General features: G+C 52.1%; 1 protein-coding gene across 1 annotated transcript in view; it reads left to right on the top strand.

The window, feature by feature from the left end:
- SPSB4 (splA/ryanodine receptor domain and SOCS box containing 4) overlaps nucleotides 1-20397 on the top strand; it is an 85614-nt gene that overhangs the window by 14771 nt on the left and 50446 nt on the right. The window contains exon 2 of the mRNA XM_061420232.1: nucleotides 604-1450. Within this exon, the coding sequence (XP_061276216.1) occupies nucleotides 757-1450 (694 nt within the window). The 5' untranslated portion in view covers nucleotides 604-756. The remainder of the gene's footprint in view (nucleotides 1-603; nucleotides 1451-20397) is intronic.

Genomic DNA, 20397 nt, shown 5'->3' with positions numbered 1-20397 from the left:
CTAGCTTCTCAAGACTGATTGCACTTTAAATGCTATTTAAGCTCCCCAGGGCTGCCAAGGATAGGAACCAATGGACCATATCCTAAACATCTCCAATGCCCCTGTTTTGAACACCCTGTTCCCCCTACCTAGAGCACAGGGCTTGTTTCTTGGGACCAAGTGCACTGGGGTTCTCTATGATTTTGAGCAAATCACAACTTCTCTGGGCTCAGTCCTTATTTTGAAAATAAAATAGCCTGTGATTTCTCCAAGAGCAGAACACAAACTCTGAAGCCAGATGGCCTCAGTGTGGATCTTGGCTCAGCCCCTTCTTAACTGTGAAATGTTGGTTAATTAGTTATCTCCTCTATGACCTATGCGTTTCTCATCTATAAAATGGGAATAATAATGAATGTCTTATTGGGAGGGCTTAAGGATTAAATGAGCTAATAAATGTGAATCATCTAGAGCAGTGTCTGGCAAATGGTGAGTTCTAGATAAGTGCCATATATCATTCTATTCATTAGTTATTATTATGAATGCATGCCCAGGGCCCAGCCAAGGCATGGGCATAGATGCCTGTCGAGGCTGCTGTTATAACCCGTGTCCTTTGCTTCCTTCCAGGAGCTTGGTTCCCTGCCCCAGCCCCGTGGAGGCTGTGGGCGTGTCCGGTCCAGACGCCTGGTTTCCAGCCCCGTGGCCCATCCCTGGCTGCGGGGAGTGGAAGCTCCCAGGAGGTAGCGGTGGCCCGCAGCGGCCCCGTCCCGGCAGCAAGCCATGGGCCAAAAGCTCTCGGGGAGCCTCAAGTCGGTGGAGGTGCGGGAGCCGGCGCTGCGGCCGGCCAAGCGCGAGCTGCGGGGAGAGGAGCCGGGGCGGCCGGCGCGGCTGGACCAGCTGCTGGACATGCCGGCGGCGGGGCTGGCGGTGCAGCTGCGGCACGCGTGGAACCCCGAGGACCGCTCGCTCAACGTTTTCGTCAAGGATGACGACCGGCTCACCTTCCACCGGCACCCGGTGGCGCAGAGCACGGATGGCATCCGCGGCAAGGTGGGCCACGCTCGTGGCCTGCACGCCTGGCAGATCCACTGGCCTGCGCGGCAGCGGGGCACGCACGCAGTGGTGGGCGTGGCCACGGCGCGGGCCCCCTTGCACTCAGTGGGCTATACTGCGCTGGTGGGCAGCGACGCCGAGTCCTGGGGCTGGGACCTGGGCCGCAGCCGCCTCTACCACGATGGCAAGAACCGGCCCGGCGTAGCCTACCCTGCATTCCTGGGGCCTGAGGAGGCCTTTGCGCTGCCTGATTCACTGCTCGTGGTGCTGGACATGGACGAGGGCACACTCAGCTTCGTCGTGGACGGCCAGTACCTGGGCGTGGCCTTCCGTGGCCTCAAGGGCAAGAAGCTCTACCCGGTGGTGAGTGCCGTGTGGGGCCACTGCGAGGTCACCATGCGCTACATCAATGGCCTTGACCGTAAGTGCAGCCTGCCGTGGGGGGTTGTGGGGGATTGTGTGGGTGGGGGCCGGGCAGGGATGGGTCCAGAGGCTGCCAGTCCCTAGTGGAGCTGGAGAGGGAAGGGAGTTTGTGGGGAGGGAAAGCAGGTGAGGCCCCATCTGCCGTCAGCACTTGGGATCATCCTGCGGCATGGACTGGAGGTAAGGATGTGGACCCCAAGCCAGGCTCCTGGGTTTGGATCTTGATTTTTTTCTGCTCACTTGGTGATCTTGGGCGGTGCCTCAGTTTCCCCCTCTGCAGAAGTGACTCAATGAGAGTAATCTAGTTCAGGGTTGTTATGAGAAATCAAGTAAGATAGTAATACTGTAAAGTGACCCTGATGCTGGGAAAGATTGAAGGCAGGAGAAGGGGGCAACGGAGCATGAGATGGTTGGATGGCATCACCGATGACATCAATGAACATGAGTTTAAGCAAACTCCCTGAGGGGATGAAGGACAGGGAATCCTAGCACATTGCAGCCCATGGGGTCACAAAGAGTCGGACATGACTGAGTGGCTGAACAACAACATGAAGTGCTTAGACAGTGCTTAGAACTGTCGGTGCTAGTCACAAACCTTTCAGTCTCTGTAAAGTGAGAGTGAAATTGCTCAGTTGTGTCCTACTCTTTGCGACCCCATGGACTGTAGCCTACCAGGCTCCTCTGTCCATGGGATATTCCAGGCAAGAGTACTGGAGTGGGTTGCCATTTCCTTCCCCAGGGGGTCTTTCCAACCCAGGGATTGAACCCAGATCTCCCGCATTTCAGACAGACGCTTTACCGTCTGAGCCACCAGGGAAGCCAGTCTCTGTAAGGATTGTGCCAAATGATGTCTCCTGTGTACCTGGCTTCAAGTTCACAGCAGGAGAAGAGAGACAAGTAGAAGACAGAGTCTCTGCACTTGAATCTCTTGCACTCAAGTTACTGATAAATAATAAGTATTGATAGTAACTATCATTTATTGAATACCTGCTGTATGTAGGGGCTGAACACTCAAATCTAGGTCTTCCTGCTGAACTCTCTCTTAAAGGGGGCATCTCGCTGACTATTGCCTCATGGGAATGAGAGCCAAAAGTTGTGGAATCTTCTGACTTCTTTCCAGAGGGCCCAGCAATCTAGATTTTGTGCAAACTATTCCCATTTTTCAAGTTGGCAGCTGCTAAAGACACCGTGTGGACAAATAGAACTCCCTTGCAGGTTGCAGATAAGCCCACAGGCTGTTGGGTTTGATTCTGACACCTCTAAGGCCTTCTCTCATTTAATATACACAGTCATCCTGTGAAGCTAGCTTAAAAAAAACCCTGGTAACAAAAACGGTTGTTGATTTTAGGAGGGAGTCACTCAGGCAGGGTGGCCCCTGGACAGAAGTACACATGACTGTCTGCCCCCCATTGAATCCCTGCTGAGCGGAGCCTGGAGTTGGGCGCTTGTGGGCTTGCACATACCTTATCCACTTGACTTATCCCCTGATGAAGCTCCTGAGGTGGGCATTTAAAGCCAGAATTCCAGCTTATTAACTTTAAACCAGCAATATAACTGCTCCCTTTTGGAGAAGAGGAAACTGAAGAGCGGAGCTTACCAAGAACAAGAACCTGGGCCTACCTAATTCTCTCAGCTCTGAAGCCCATTCTTTTCCCATGCTCCCCACTTTAGCTGAGGGACTGAGAGCAACACTCCAAAAAAGAGGTCAAGGACAAGATTATACTCAAGTAAAATTGACATTGACTCGAGCTAGGGTGGGTTGACCATTTTCAAGGGTGACAGGCCACCAGGAAGTGGCTGCTGTGCTCTATTCTGTGGTTTAATTGGCAACACTTTTGCTCACATTTCATTTCCGTGGTTGTTGGACTAAGATTGACATTGAATGGCAAAGTGTTGTTCTGTTTTTTTCTCTGATTGACTGGTTAAATAAAGAAAAGATGAATATTTGTCCTGAGATGGGCTGGCTTAGTCACCACAGTGCCTAGTGGAGAATGCTGGGTGACGTGGTAACCAGGCAAACCCCAGTGCTGAGGAAACCAACAGCAACAGCAAATTTTATTTTTGTTAACAAATACTCTTGTAAAATGCAACTGGGAAATCTACTTGCCAGAATTGCTCACTGGACTAGAAGGATGGCCTTGATGTACCAAGGCTCTGGGTTCTGACATGCCTCGTTTCCCACTGCATCTCAGTGCTCAGTGGTTTTGTGTATTTGGTGAGCCACTCTAATGCCTCATTTTACTCATTTTACTCATCTGTAAAAGGGAACAGTGTCAGGTCCCTTTCATAGCTGCTGTGAAATCTCATGCAGTGGCACCAATAATATGATAGCTGGGATGCAAGGCTGGCATTGATACCCAGCAGAACTACCTGAGCCAACAACTGGGCCCCCAAGGTGGGCTTTCCCTTGGGTATTGATTCCACGGGTATTACCTGCTGCTTCATTTATAGCTACAAGCTAAGGTGCTAACAGGGTCGCAGCTAGTGGCTCCCCAATGCAGCATAGGATCAAGAGCAGTCAGGCCTTGATGTTCTGCTGAGGGCAGAGTCTGGATGGGAAAGGATAGTCGTGTCCTGACATCTGGGGCTTTTGGATCCTTCAGGTGGCTGGAGACGCTTGGTGAGACTGAAACTTGGAATGTTCCATCCTCCCCTTTGGCAGTGATTTTTTTCCGGTTGGCAGAGGCTAGAATGCCCATCCAGGAGGCAAGGGGAGGCCAGGATGTCGTGTCATATGAGCCTTGGGCATTTCGCATTGGGTAACAGGACTGACTTGAGTACTGTGATCCTGGCCTCTTCTCAGATACGAGTGATGTTTTCTATCTTGGGCAGGGTGTGATTCCCAAAGGGGGAGCTCAGCTTTTCTGGGCTTTGAAAGACCCATGGTCGATGGGACAAGACCTGACTATAGTGTAGACCACCAAAGGACAGGCCGAGGGGAGTCTGACAGGGACTGGTGGGGAGGGGATTGTGCAATGCCTATAGCTAGTAACCTGGGCTGAAGTCCAGTGGATTCCTGGGACACTGAGAGGGGTTTGGCCCTAGGGAGTCCCTGGGTGACCCAAGATGGATTTCTGAGTATGAGGAGAAGTCTGAGCAACACTGCTTGTGGACATGAAGGCAGGTCCCCAAAGTCAGCCCTGACCAGGGGAGTAGGGGACTGCAGTCACAGAGAGAGGTTATGGAGCAGAGAGGCAGATGGAGTTCCTCTCTGGGATGGATTGATTCCCCACAAGATCATGGTGGGGAGAAAAGATGGGCTTAGAGTCTGGCCCAACACTCACCAGGAGGCCGTGGACAAGGATTACCTCCTTCCGGTGGACCTCAGTGTTCTCCTTTGTGAAACAGCTGTGGTAAAGCTCGCCAGCACAGAGCAAGCCCACAGCGACTGCTGCTCACTGCTTTGATTAACTAGGTGAGCTGGGCCAGGTCTGGGGGTTCACCTAAGGATAAAAAGCAAAGTGGCCTCAATAAGGCCTTCTCCAGTATGTAGGAAGGAAGTTAATGGACATCATTTTCTCAGTTTTTTTAATTTTTACAACTATAAAAGCAAGACTTAGAAAGAGCTAACTGCTTGTGACTCTGAAGTATGTGTTTGTGGAGGCTAAGAGCTCCTGGAAGTGCATTTTCCTATTACAAATGTGTTCTTCGGCTACACCCTGGAGCAAAACAGATCAGCATCTGGGGTGGGGGGTTTACTATAAAGAACTACAGGATGCCCAGGGACTCTGCCATTTGAATGAGTCGAGAAGCACAGAACCCAGGCCAGGCAAACTGGCAAGCTGGCTCAAGGTACCTGTGTCCGGGGCCAAATAACAGCAGTGACACCATCACCCATAACTGACACTTCTCTGGTACTTAGTGTGGGCAGGGCTAGATTCTAAGTACTTTGCACATTTTAATTCATTTAATGCTTGTAACAACTCTTTATAGCTAACCACCTATATGATCATCTTCATTTTCCCATAAAGAAACTGAAGCCCAGAGAGCTTGAGTAAGTTGCTAAAGGTCACATAGCTAATAACGGGATCAAACTGAGGCAGGCTGGTCCAGTGGGTTCCTTGTGCAGATGTTTACAGATTTTACAGATTACAGGGAAGGAACAGGAGAGGCTGCTCCATCGGGCTGGGTGGCTACTCAGCAAAGGATGGAACCCTTTCCTTTGGCAGTGAGTTCGGAGGAGGCCCTGAGAATCTGTCCCTCCCACTGGTTTCACCTCCAGCCCTCAAAGCTCTTGGCTTAGCACAGAGCTCTGCGGGATGTTCTGAAAAGTTTGTTGCATAAAGACAGCCCCAGCAGTGTCTGTGAATCAGGCGTGCTTTGGTCGCTCACGGGAGAATGTCACTGAAAGCATCCCAACCGCTGTGAGGGTCATCCCTGGGGTGGGCCCGGCCTTTGGAATCTGCTCCAGGCTGGTTTCCGGAATTGCTCCCCGGCCCCCGGCTCCTCCTTCTGCATGCTGGCGGCCAGGAGGCCTGACAGAATGGCTTTGTCTCCTGTCTTGGAATTCTTGGGTGGTAAGTAGTATGTGAGGGCTTTCCAGATGGCTCAGTGGTAAAGGACCTGCCTGCTAGTGCATGAGACATAAGAGATGTGGGTTCGATCCCTGGGTCGGGAAGATCCCCTGGAGGGAGAGCACGGCCACCCTCTCCAGTATTCTTGCTTGGAGAATCCCATGGACAGAGGAGCCCGGCGGGTTATAGTCCATGGGGTCACAAAGAGTCGGACACCACTGAAGTGACTTAACACGCACGCACAAGTAGCACGTGAGTGACCCAGGAAGAGGAGAGGGCCTCAGACACAGAAGCTTTGATCTGGGAGTCGTGTAATTCTATATATGGAGGGGTACCAGCTAGGTTCTATGCCCTAGGCCAAGTGTCTTAATCACTTTTTTTTTCTCAGTCCACACAGTGAACCTCGAGGCAATGTTATTGTCATTATCGCCATCTTATAGATGGGGAAACTGAACCTTGGAGAGTTGAAGAGTTGGCTCAGGGCCCCACAACTAGCTACTGGCAGGGCTATACTGAAGCCTGGGGCACTCTTGCACCTTGCCTCCTGCAGCCTGGGCCAGCCCTGCTTCCACTCTGCCTACCAGTTCCAAAGAACAGGTTTCTGAGCCCAGGACTGACTTTCTGGGGGATGGGGGGCAGGAACCTCTAGCATCTCAGGCCTGATGATCAGGGAGGGCTTGTCCACCTTCCTCAAGCCAGAGACACTGTGGTTCCAGACGTCATTCCTAGATGGTTTAATTGATCTGCCAGCAAGTATTTATTGGTGCAACAGCTCCTCAAAGAAGCCCTGGCAGCCAGCCAAGGCTTCTGGTATTGATGAAGGCCAGAGAGAGTTTTCTACCAGGATGACTGCAAGGACACTGTCCCCTTGCCAGAACTGTCTGCTCTGTACTCACGACCTTCCTGCCCAATTCCCATGTGTCTCCTGGTGGCACGGTCCTCCTAGCCGCCCTGACATCCGGATTGTGCTTCTCCTCCCTCCTGACTCAGGTCCAGGCCTGGTCTCCCCTTTGATCAGTGCCCTATCACTCTGCCCTGACTCCATCTCACCCCAGCCCTCAGCCCATGGCTCTGTCCCCTGAGCCCCCAATTCAACACTGAGTCCTCCTCCCGCTTCACTCCACTCACTACTTTTCCACATGTGTATGCCTTCTTTCTCCAGGTGGGTGTGAAGTTCCCCAGGGCACAGATGGTCACCCAGGAGGCATGTGTGGGGAAACGGGCAGAGTGGGGACTTTATTTACTTATCTTTAAAATAATTTTATCTAGTTTTGGTTATGCTGGGTCTCCATTGCTGCAAGGACTTTTCTCTGGTTGCGGCGAGTGGGGGCTACGCTCTAGTTGCTGTACTCGAGCTTCTCATTGTGGTGCTTCTCTTGTTGTGGACACAGGCTCTAGGGAACACGGGCTTCGGTAGTTGTGGCACATGGCCTCAGGAGTTTTGGTTCCTGGGCTCTAGAACACAGGCTCGATAGTTGTGGGGCGTGGGCTTAGTTGCTCTTCGGCGTGTGGGATCTTCCCAGATCAGGGATCAAACCCGTGTCTCTTGCGTTGGCAGGCAGATTCTTTACCACTGAGCCACCAGGGAAACCCCAGAGGGATTTAAAAATATGTGTGCATTTACTTTTGAAAGGTAAACGGTGCATGTGACAACAAATTTAACAGTTACAAAAGACTGGTAAAATACCCCCATCCCAAAGCTCCCCAGCCTCTTCCTGCTGGCAACCACTATCGTCACTCTTGCCCGTGTCCTTACAGAAGTCTCACACCAGCGTGATCTTACGGTGAATGTTGCTCTGCATCTCATTCCCCTCTTAGTAGATCTTGGTGATTTTTTTAATATGATTAACGTAGAGCTGCCTCATTCCTTATTAACAGCTGCATGGGTTTCTGTGTAATGGTTGTATCATAATTTAATTATCTAGACCCTTACTTTTGGACATCTAGGTAATTTCCAGTCTTTGAGGGTAAACTTTTGATCCTGATTTGAAGTTTTATTTTTTACCCCTGCTGGCTAATTGACATCCTTGAGCCTTAGTTTTTCCCCCTCTGTGCAGTGGGAAGAATTAAATATACCTTGCAGAGTTGCTGTGAATATTAAGATTGATGCAGAAATGCAGCGTGCACCAGCATGCAACTCACATTAGGTGTGGGGTGGAGGGGAGCCTTTGATATTACAGTATTTCCTGTGTTACCCATCGTGCTGTGCCAATGCTGAGCTCGTCTTTGGCACCTGATGAATGCTTATGAATGGTTTGGTTTCTGGTTTAAAATATAGCACAGTTGCTTTAATTTTGTATTAAGATGGCTTCAAACTCATTGTTGGACCATGATCATTTGATTCAGTCAGTTCAGTCAGTCTTTATATGGGATGCCTGTCAGTACAGTGAGGCCACTGGGCCCTTTCTTGCATACAGCCGGTCCATGTGCTCTGCTGTGCTTAGTCACTCAGTCGTGTCCGACTCTTTGCAACCCCGTGAACTATAGCCGGCCAGGCTCCTCTGTCCATGGGGATTCTCCAGGCAAGAGCAAGTCCATAAGAAGTGTGTTTTGCTGATTTGTGTGGTTTTTTTTTTTAACGTTTCATTATTTTATTATTATAGTTAGACAATGAAAACTCAGAAAAACAACAGTAGTTTCTCTCAAGTCAGTGAATAGCAGAATGAAACTCTTAAAACATGTCTTTCTGGGCTTCCCTGGTTAGGAATCCACCTGCCAGTACAGGGCTCACAGGTTCCATCCCTGGTCCAGGAAGATCCCATGAGCCACAGAACACCTAAGCTCGAGCACAACAGCACCTAAGCCCGCACTCTGGAGCCCATGAGCCACAGCTACTAAGCCTGTGTGCTGCAATGACTGAAGTCCGTGCACCTAGAAACGGTGCTCCTTGACAAGCGAAGCCACCAAAATGTGAAACCCACACGTCACAACTAGAGAGTAACCCTGCTCACTGCAGCCAGAGAAAAAGCCTGCAGGCAGCAGTGAAGACCCAGCACAGGCAGAAATAGATAAATACATGAAACACGCCTTTCTTACCACAACATACTTCCTGTTTTATTTATTTACTTATTTATTTATTTTTTTAACTTGCTTGTTTTGCTGTTTCGTTATTGCTGCTGCTGCTGCTACTGCTAAAAGTGGCAGTTCTTTGAGGCCAGAAGTGCATCCTAGTCTCCTCAGCCACCCCTGCAGCAAAGTACATGGTAGGTGCTCAAGCAGTGTGTGTTACTGTGCTGAGCTCCCACCACCTGCTTAGCTTTTCTCTTCTCCACTGCAGTGCGACTGGAGTCATAGTTGGTTGGATGGGAGTGGGCAAGGCTCAGAGTTGCCGCCCCCTTGAAGCCTGACCCCAGAGCAACCCATTTCCACCCCTCATTGTGCGTCATGCACCGCACATCTGTCCCCGTACCCAAGCCAAGCAGAGGCTGCATGATGGCGCAGCAACTCAATTCAGGGTCTCAGCATTCAGAAACTGGCCCCTACCCTTTGTTTTCCACAAAAAGGAACAGACTTTCAGCTGAATAAAAGGGCTTCGCTCAGACAATGTGGCCCTGCTTTGAGAGTTCTTTTCACACTTCACGTAGTCATGAGTAGGGTCATGACTAGTAAGTCCTGCCTGCAGAAGGGAGCTTTTTGTTGTTGTTGTTAATGTTTATTTCTTTATTTATTTGGCTGCATCGGGTTTTAATTGTGGCACGAGTGATCTTTCGCTGAAGCACACTCACTCTCTAGTTTTGGCATGCAGGCTTAGCTCCTCAACATGTGGGATCTTAGCACCCCACCCAGGGATCAAACCGACGTCTTCTGTATAGCAGAATGGATTTTTAACCACTAGAACACCTGGGAAATCCCGGAAAGGAGCTTTGAAATGCAGGCCCATTTGGGACAAGTGTCCCCATGGGCCACTGTGGAGCTGCTGTCATTTTTCTTGGGGAGGCAAAGCCAAGGGTCGTGGGAAGAACTGCAGCTTGGGATCTCCCAGCCTTGGCCTCAATCAGGACTTGGCTGCTAGTTAGCTCTGACCCAAATCACCACCCCTGAGCCATACTGTCCTCACTGTAATAGTAACAGAAATTTACTTTCCCATAAGGCATCAAGATCATAGGTCACATATAGAAAGTGACTGGACTGGTGCCTGGCACATAGTATGTACTGAAAAATGTGGGTTTAAAAATTACCAGTTTGGACTATTACAGCTCCCATGCTGCTGCTAAGTCACTTCAGTTGTGTCCAACTCTGTGCAACCCCATAGACAGCAGCCCACCAGGCTCCCCCATCCCTGGGATTCTCCAGGCGAGAACACTGGAGTGGGTTGCCATTTCCTTCTCCAACGCATGAAAGTGAAACGTGAAAGTGAAGGTGCTCAGTCGTGTCTGACTCTTAGCGACCCCATGGACTGCAGCCTACCAGACTTCTCTGTCCATGGGATTTTCCAGGCAAAGAGTACTGGAGTGGGATGCCATTGCCTTCTCCCATAGGTTGGTAAAATTCTTTAGTGTTATTAGACGTGGAAGTAATTATTGTTGTTAAATGTGGGTCCATGTTGTGAACACTGATGGATTCCACACAAGGGAGGTTTGGGGAAGTTTATGTCTCTTTTCTCTTTGAGATACGTGATGGAAATGCCACCAGAGGTTCAGAGGCCACTGTGAGTTTGTCACAAATGAGCTGGGAGTGCTCAGCCTTCCTATGAGCAGTTTTAAAGGTTTCCAGCTAAAGTGTCTGCTTCACGCACTCTGTAGCTTTCACTGGTGAATTTCCCGGTGAGTGTGTTTTCAATACGGATGTCCAAACATGCAGTGTCCTCACCAGTTATGCCATGTGTATATTCAGCAGAGATGAGCTGTGAGGTGGTAGGCCTGAGGGGCAGCGTGTGCCTCTGAGCAGATGACTGCTAGGCCTGGCTGTGGACTGGGCACTACCGGACCTTGGAGGAAAGGGAAAGGGATGGGGCGGCCAGTCTTCCCCTCTTGGGGACTGGCAGGGGGTGAAAGCACTCTGCCCCGGGCATTAGGGCTGGAACGTGCCATTGGACAGCCCATGCAAGACCCACATTTTACAGATGGGAGCTGAATGGACCAGAGAGCCGGGAGGAGTTGCCCAAGGTCACCTGATAATTTTAGTCGCAGAACCAGAGCTAAAACCCAGGTCTCCAATGCCCGCTTGGCAATGCACCTCACCAGAAAAATGAGGCTGAGATTCAATGCAGTTTATGAGCCTGCATTGAAAAGCCCAACATCGATAAAGGAGGACACTGGAGTTTAGGAGAAGTAGGAGGGATGGGGGTTAAGGGGCTTTGGAGCTTGGGTAGAGTTTAGAATAGGTGCTCCCCCACCCCCACCTCCACCCATCGGAAGACCCTCCTTGGCCTCTCAGTCCCTCCTACATGTCAGACACCCTACCCCTGCTCAGACACAGAACCAGGGGGTTCAGTGCCGTCAGGACGAGACGTAAGTGACCTCTCTACTGACTACCTGGATGGCCCGGGAATAGGTTTCCTGACTTCTCACACCTGTGCAGTGGATGTGATGCTGGGACTTTCCCATAGACTTGCTGTCAGTGTAGCATCTCAGACCTTCGTGTGCACTCAAGTCAGCTGGGGATCTTGTTAAAGCCAGCTTCTGACGTAGCAGGTCTGGGCAGGGCTCTGGGCCGTGCCTTTCTGAGGAGCTCCTGGTGATGCTCATGACGAGGCATCAGGCAGTCTGTTTAACAGAAGGGTTTCCTGAAGCAGGTGTCAGCAGCTGCCACTGTGTTTGAACACCCTCAATTACAGCACAGCCAGCCTGTTCTCACCCCTGCCGATGGGCATCAGTGCGACTGGGGTGGGTGCCACTGGAAGGGGCAGTGAACTGGGGGCGTGGGCAAGGCCTCCACATGCAAGGCCCCCACTCCCCTTCCTCCCCATCCCCTCCCCCTGCCTAACCCCACTCTGATCCTGCAGCCCAGCTAATCCCCTTGGCCTATGCTGACCTCTTTTCTTTGTTGGAAATGGCCCGCTTCCCCCGCCCCAGCAAGACCCAGGGTTGCCTAGCGTGGCTCTCTGCCTGCCGCCCTCCCTCCTGGCTGATGCAAGGGCGAGTCCTGTGCACCCTTCATCCCCCCCGTCCCCGCCCCCGCTCCCCTCCCCGGCTCCCAGCAGCCCAGCTGAGCCTGCTGCATAAGCCCCTTCCCCTTCTCGCCCCACTTCTCTCATGTCCTTGTCTTCCCCCACCACTGCGGAACTCAGTTTATGTGTCCTGAGACCCAAATTTTCACAGTTGCCAGCGAGATGTACCCAAGTGAATCCGCACTATCATCCATGAATTTCCCGTGAGGGCAACTTCTTTTGGGAAGGGGTTACTGCAAATAGAAACAGCTCTGTGTTAAACAGCCCTCAAGTGAGCACTTAACAAGAGACCAGACGCTGCTTAGCACAGCGGGTGCATCATCTGACTTAAACCACCACAGGCCCCTGCCAACGCTAGTGAGCATCCCGTGCACGTTATCCCATTTCATCCACGGATGAAAAGGCGTTGCTATCCCACTTCCCATGTGAGGAGACTGAGGCAAAGGGTCATGAAGAGCCTGCTCAGGGCAGGAGCTTGGGAGACAGCCAGCCTGCAGATTTGAACCCACACCTCTCACCTCCATGACGCACGGGGTCATGTGAGTCTTCCGTAGCTCTGTGGGTGGTCCCAGACCTCGGTGCTCGGGTGCTTATCAGAAGGGTTTCCCGAGGCTGGTGTCGTCAGCCCCCACGGCCCGAACACCCTTACACCGACAGCCAGACCATCCATCCTCACCCCTGCCCGTGGGAGTGGGTGCAGCTGGGCTGGCAGTGGATGGAGTAAGCACGTTTGCAGGAGGGTATTTAAAACATGGGGAGAGCAGACAGCCTGGTGGGCTGTGCCTGCGGCTGGGGAGCCGGCTGACCCTCCCTGTCGCGTCACTTGGTTGGGGGCGGTTAGCATGAGTTACGGCTTAGCCCAGACACTAATAAGGCTGCTTGTCTGAGGCCTTCCATAATTCAAGTTAAGGCTGTGCCGTTTAATGGCCCTTCTTCATCAGATCTTCCAGGACTCGGTGCCTCCTTAATGATTTATTTGCTTGGGATGAAATTAAGCCGAGACAGCGTGAGCTTGGAAAATACCGCTGAGCCGGTTCTCCCCAGTTCTTCATCCTTCGCAGCAGCCACTTTCTATAAATAGAGCTGCGAGCCCCGCGTCGTGACCCGCCTGCCGGGAGCCCCATCCCCCTCCTCCCCCCACCGGGTACAGGCTGCCCCATCCTGGGCCCCCGGGACCACACTTGACGAGGCAGCCCACCCGAGGCTGTGACCCCAGCAGAGACGTGGTCCTCCCCGTGGTGGAGTCATTAGAGTAGAAGCATGAACCCATCCGAGTCAATCCATTAGAAGCCACAGCCGCCTTCCAGATCTTGTCCTATTGGTTGATGTTTCTCTCTCAAAATGCACCTACAGGGGTGTCCTAGGATTAGAGCAGTTTTGCCCTGGTGTTCAGTAAGGTGGACGATAGCTTTCTGCCTGTGTTCAGTCCCTGCTGGGAGGGCCACATGGGATCTTCTCCCTGAGGGTGGCTACCTCTGGGACAGGGGTCAGAGTCACAGCCCAGGGCCATTCAGAGTTCACCTGGGGGCCAAGCCCTGAGAATGTGGGGGGGTGAGGGGAGATTTAGTTGAGGCTCCCTTGGACCTCCAGTCCTCAGGAAGGATCCAAGTTGCCTCCAGTAAGAAGGCAAGTGTGTGGTGGCGCGAGTGGTGGGTGGGCCCAGAAATGGGATGCTCTCCAGCAGCCCACCGCTGCCTCCGCTGCACATTTGCCCCCAGACCCCTTCTCGCCCCACTGTGCCCCACCTCTCCTGTGTCTTGTCTGTTCCCTCATAATCTGGGCATCCCTTGGGGTTAGCTCACCATGGCCCTGACACCGCCCCCTGGTCTCTGACCACTTCTGGCTCACTATTAGCCAACACGCTATCTTCCCAGGTCTTGGTTTAAAGTCCTGAGAGTCTCCGATGGACTCAGCGCTTCTCAGGTGCAGATAGAGGTTCCCCCCAGCCTTCTAATTGGTACTTCTGGCTCGGGTCCCACCTGCTGGTTCCCTTGGTTGTGGGAGTCCTGGAGCTGGTCACTTAGCGCATTTGCCTGACCTCAATGTCCCTCAGGGAGAGTGTGAAAACACGGATTTTGGCTGTCTTTCCTCTGCTGAATCCATGGGCCCTGGAAGGAGTATGTGTGTGTGTGTTACAAGCTTCCCAGTTGCAGTGGATCTTGCCATCAACCCAGCACTGGCTGGAAGTCAGCTGCTCAGGATTCCTGGCTGAAGGAGGCTTCTTGGGTGAGTGGGGGTGCAGTCAAGTAGTGAGGGGGTGTGGGTGGCTAAGCAGTAATGCCCCAGGTATACGGGTACTGGTTGTTGGGAGGTGCTTGGAAAAGAGGGAGGGGGGACTGGGAGCCAGAAAACCTAGCTTAGCCACTCCAGCTTGGCAGCCAGCTGTGTGACCTTGGGCAAGTCACCTCCCCTCTCTGAGCCTCTGTTTCTCCATCACAAGAAGGAAGGGATTAGACAAGATGACCTGGAAGGGTCTCCATTATTCTTTGCTATCTAATATCCAGAGAGTGCACATTTGATTTTTTTTGGATGACAGACTTTACATACCCTCTGGTCCAATACAGAAGCCACCAACCAGGTGTGACTATCTACATTTACGTTTAAATTAATTAGAAACAAATTAAAAATCCAGTTTTTCAGTTGCACTTGCCAGACTCAGTGACTCCAAAGCCACAGGTGGCTGGTGACTACCATGTCAGACAAGGTAGGCGTAGACCATTTCCATTATCATGCCAAACTCTAGTGGACAGCGCTTCTTGAGTGCCACTGGGAGGACTGGGGAGCCCCATGGAGAGGGCGTAGGCCACTGTTTCTGCATCCAGGGCTGCGAGGAGGTTCAGCTCTCCCATGAGCTGTTCCAGGACCCAACTCAAGGATGGGGGTCAGGAAGGACGCTGGACTAGGCAGCAGCAGGAGGACCAGGAAGCCTTAAAGAATGTTGTAAGTCCTGGGTGGGGAAAGCCAGGAGTGGGGCACTGACAGGAGGTATGCCAGGAATGCGAGGAGGAGGGCCAGGGCACAGCAGGGGTCAGGAGCTCTCTTGTGGGGAGGGACAGCTGCAACAGAGAGGCAAGAACCCAGGACCCCCAGGCGCGGGTTGGGGGTGCAGCAGAGCCCCTGACTAGATCTGTGTCCTTGGAGCATCCCTGAGCCAGCTGAGCCTCCTCCTCCTAGTGGGTGAAAGGGGAGGAATGAGAAAGAGGATTGTTAATGGAGATGAAATAAAACAGACTCTTGAGAGCCCTTTGTAAATGGTGGCCTGGATCAAGGTAGAGACTGCTTCACAAGACGCTGTTGATGGTTCGCTTCGACTTGTAATAATCATAGCTGCCTCAGTGGTGGTTTTAAGGTTCTGAGGTGTCTGTCCTGTCTCTCCATCTGGGCAGCAGGCTCTTTGGAGAAAGGGAGGGTTTGTTCTTCCCTCGTCCCTGCATGCAGGCAGCTTCTGTCCACACCATCCCTCTGCAGCTGGGCAGAGCAGCCCTGGTGGCTGCTGCGCAGGGGCCACGGCTCTTGCTTCTTCCTCCTGACCTGGTGGCCTTTCGCCGGCATGAAGTCATTCCCCTGGAGTCCTCCAACAATTCTCCTTGTCCCTAACACACGTGTGTGTCTGCCTGGATCTGGTTGTCGTTTTCTGAACCCATAAGCTCCTCTCGACTCTGACCCCAGCCCCAGTATATAAACAATCCAAGGGCAGAGGTCAGAGGCCAGGGCAGGGTGCTCTTGGGGTGCTCTTGGCAGGAAGTGGCCTGGTGTCTAGTTTCATGATGAAGTGGACTTTCATCTGCATTCCTTGCTGGGAGGTGACATGTCTGGCTGACTGTGGATAATGGATTGCCTGCTGCACCCCAGCCCTGGATGGGTTCGTGGCTCACGTCTGGCTCTGGTGTTTCATGAAGTCCCCACCAGCACACACAGAACATAGAGATGGGAGTTGAACCCCCCTAGAGCCACTTGTCATGACACCCAATTGATGGGTTTCCTGACGGAAGTGTTCATGAAGATAAGTCAAAGTAAACATTTGCTAAACACCTCCTTGCCCCAGAAATGCTTTATATATATACATATATATATATATATACATATATATATATATATATGCAGTTCCATTAACTCCTTTTTGGCAGGTCATGTTAACATCCCCATTTCATGGATAGGAAAACTCAGAACTGGAATGTGGACCCTAATCTGTCTGATTCTCAGGTTCAAATGTCCTGAAGGTCCCCTTTCTCGCCCCTGGTATCTTCCATCTGATCACAGTGAGGTTTTTCAATGCCTGAAATGCTCCTTGCGCTCCTTGCTTAGCCTCAGTGTGAAGATCTGAACTTCTCTGGGTGAGGGCTCAGGGCCGGATTTTGCAGAGCTCTGTGACCTGGGCCAGACACAGAATCCTTCTGAGCCCACGTGCCCTCACTAGACAGTGGGGGCACCTTACATATCCAAGGAGCCGGAGGGGTGGCATGCCAGGCACACGGCTGCCCCCAGGTTGTTTGGAGGGGTCCCGGGGAACTGTGCTCCATGGTATCTGAGGAGACAGTCCCCATGCTACCCACCCCCACCACCCCCAGTAGAACCCTGGGCAGTACCTCTCTCGACCCAGGACATGTCCAGCAGAGGACAGGGGAAAAGCATCAGCACCACAGGGGCCCATGTTCTCAGCCTTCTGAGAGTACAGATGGCTCTGCCCTGGGGAGTGGGGGCTCTTTGCTGCACCCCTTTCTCAGGGCAGACTCCAGGAGATGTACCTTATATGTGGCCTCTCTCACCAGAGCTGGCTTCTTACCACTCTGTTACCAGAGTTTGCCCCGGGTCCTCAGGCCAGCATCCGCATCTCACCAGGCACATTTGACCTCCACACTTTCGCCTATGGCTCCTTGCCCGGATGCCATCTTCATCTGCCTAGTGCGATCCTTTCTCCAGGCTCTGAGAGATGCCTGCGTTGTTTGTAAAGTGCTCCTGGTGACCTCAGTTGGTACCGACAACTCTGCTCTGTGCGGCTGGAGTGCACTTGGGGGCATGAGGGCCTGCAGGGCTTTCTAACTCAAAGTTGAAGGCACGACCACATTCTTAAAGACCAACGCTCCAGCGTCTTTCTCTGTGGCTCCCTCTCATTAGACTCTGGTCCCCACTTACCTCTCCACCTCTGGAACATTCTGGGGACCCCGCAGGACAGAGGGAAAAGCTCTGAGGTCGGGTAGAAAGCCCGGGTTTGAATCCTAGCTCTGCCTTTCCTGGCTGGAGCCTCTCTGTCCTTCCCGTTGGTGTCATCATCTGGAAAGTGCGGCTGATGATGGCCATGGAGGGTGGCAGAGAGAGGGCAGGGGACCTGCCGGCTTGGCAAGCCCAGCTCAGCGCTGTGGGTGGGGCTGCACTGGGGTTCATTCCTTTGCTCTCCCAGATAACAGCAGCCCCACATACAGCCCTGACAGTGAGCAGACAATAAACACTTCTTTGCTTTTCCAGTACTTTCTTTTTTAAAAAGATTAATGTATTTATGTAATTTTCGGCTGTGATGGGTCTTCCTTGTTGCACACAGGCTTTCTCTAGTTGTAGCGATCAGGGGCTACTCTCTAGTTGCGGTGCTCGGACTTCCCATTGTGGTGGCTTCGCTTATTGCAGAGCATGGGCTCCAGGCACGCAGGCTTCAGTAGGAGTGGACCACGGCTTAGTTGCTCCATGGCATGTGGGATCTTCCGGGACCAGGGATCAAACCAGTGTCCCTTGCATTTCAAGGCTGATTCTTGACCATAGGACCACCAGGGAGGCCTTCCAGTACTTTTTTATGGCGATGTTTCTCTATTAAAAGCAACCCGAGACCCTCAAGGCTGAGAGCAGAGGCCCAGTGTTCACTCAGCCTCTGAGGGGCCCCTCCTGGCCCTTCCCTCCTCCTCCCCCACTCCCATGCCTTGGCCTCCCTGTGCCCTCCCTCCATGCCGCCCGGGTGGCTGCACCGGCCTATAAATCAAACCTGTCCCTGGAGACCTCTGACCCAAACCAGATGGCTGTACAACGCCAGCACAGAGGCGGCTCAGCTTCCAACAATGCCTGTCCCCTCCCCTGCCCGACCTGGGGCCTCGGAGATTCTTCAGGCAGCTGCCCTGTCAATCACTACCAATTGGGGATCCAGGCCTGGCAGCAGCTGGGGGCTGTGACCTCTCAGAGACATTTAGAGACTATCTTGAAGACATTCCATTAAGCCATATAAAGAGCTCTTGACAGTTTGTGGTGTCTGCTTTCTATGCCACAGGTAGTGGCCTGGTGCAGTAGCCTGAGCTAGTATACTCTGTGCCATGGTCTTCCTCCTCCTCCAGGAAGCCTTCCCTAGCTACTGCCGCTGCTGGAGCTTCTGTGGCATAGAATGTCTGACCCTCCAGGCACTCATTCATACCGTGTTTATTTTGTCTCTAAGCATTCACTGTGCTTCCTCTGCCTGGGCTCATGGGGAAGCTTGGACACTGCCTTGCTACCAGAACCTTGCTCCCTGAGACAGCTAAAGCTAATTACAGGACAGGGTGAGCAAGGGACGCAGAGCACCATTAGAATTCAGAAGGTGGAATAACCTTGGTGGCAGTATAACCTTGGAATCCAGGACAACTTCCCAGGCAGGAGCACTCGAGCTGTCTTGAAGGATGAGCTGGTGTTCGCCAGGTAGAGGAATGGGCAAGTATGTTTCAGACAGAGAAATGCTTGCCGCGGGTACCAGCTCAGGGTGTAAAGCAGCTTGATATATTCAGCGGCCTGCAAATTGGAGAGCAGGCAGAAAGTATACCTGGAGCTTACAGCTATATCCATATGAATTAGGTTGGATTGTGTACAACCCCAAATTTCTAATAACCGGCTTAAACATGAGTAGAGGTTCATTTCTCTCTCACTTAAGACAAGTCTGGAAATAGGGAATCCAAGGATATTGTGGGACTCCATGAGGTAATCGGTGCCTCAGGCTCCACCTGCTTGCTGCTCTACCTTCCCAGCTTGTGATTTCTTGTCTCAAAGGTATCTCCTGGTTCAGAATAACTGCCAGACCTCCAGCCTTGGCACCTGCATTCCAGGAAGTAGGATGGAAAAAGAGCTGGAGAGCACACTGACTCTCTTTAAAAGGTTGTCTCAGAAATGCCCTACTATGCTTCTACTTAAAGCTCAGTGTTTAAAACATTATCACATTCCACTCTTAGCTGCAAGGAAGCTGAGGAATGTAGTTCTGATCAATAAGTGCTGACTAGAACATTGTTCTGCAGAGGCTCTGGAGGCTCTACCTTGGCTTTGTGGGAAAGAACACTGCTCAATTAATGATGTCTCCCTTCATTGTGGGCATGGAGCCAACAGCATGCTTCCCAGTGTTCGTCTTGCTGGTCTGCTGCCAGAAGGTCCTCTCCCCAGGGATTCCCAAGGTGTTTGGTACAGTTCTTGCAAAAAGAGCCAGGCACATGGCCAGCCACTTTCCAAAGCCCCAGAGCTGAGCAGAATTCTAGGTGAAGGGTTTCTTGGTACTTTGCAGTCTGATCTTGTATCTGATCTATCGCATTCTCCAGACGTCCATTGCCCTTTAGCAAGCCTAGAGTCCGCAGGATGGGCTGTGCCATGAGAACATGGACTAGGAGGATGAGAAAGGAATACAGGGTCACCGAGGTCACTGTAGCCTCATCCCCCAGTGAGAGCTTTTCCAGAAGGTAATAATACAGAAAGAATTTGAGGAAGGTTCTGAGCTATTTTATTTTCACAGCTGGAAATGCATTGTCTCCTGGTTTAATTTTGCACCCGCTGAGTGTCAGAGCCCTGGTTTCCTTAGCTGTGAACTGGGGTTAATCCTCCCTGTCTTGAGGGGTTGTTGGAAGGATCACAGGAAGTACAAGACGGCAGAGGAGGGAAGAGACAGAGGGCAGCACAGGCTCTGGCCTCAAACTGCCTGGGTTCCAGTTCTGGCTCTGCTGCTGGTTGCTGCGCGACCTTGTGTGTGTTACTTAACCTCCCAGTTCCTTTGTCCCTGTATCGTGAAATGGGGATGATGATGAGACTAGTACCTACCTTGAAGGGCTGTTGTAAGGCTCATACATATCATAATATGCAATAACGGGCTTACACACCTGGCACACTGTCTGTGCAGGTAGGAGATAACAGGTCCAAAGGGCATAGTGTTTGGGGCCAGGCAGGCCTGAGTTCCCTGGTGGCTCAGCTGGTAAAGAATCCGCCTGCAATGCAGGAGACCCGGCTTCAATCCCTGGGTCAAGAAGATCCCCTGGAGGTGGAAATGACAACCCACTCCAGTAGTCTTGCCTGGAGAATCCCATCGGCTATAGTCCATGGCGTCTCAAAGAGTCAGACACG

The sequence above is a fragment of the Bos javanicus genome, chromosome 1 (genome assembly GCF_032452875.1).
Source record: "Bos javanicus breed banteng chromosome 1, ARS-OSU_banteng_1.0, whole genome shotgun sequence".
Taxonomy (NCBI): Eukaryota; Metazoa; Chordata; class Mammalia; order Artiodactyla; family Bovidae; genus Bos; species Bos javanicus.
This window is presented reverse-complemented; position numbering and strand designations above follow the sequence as displayed.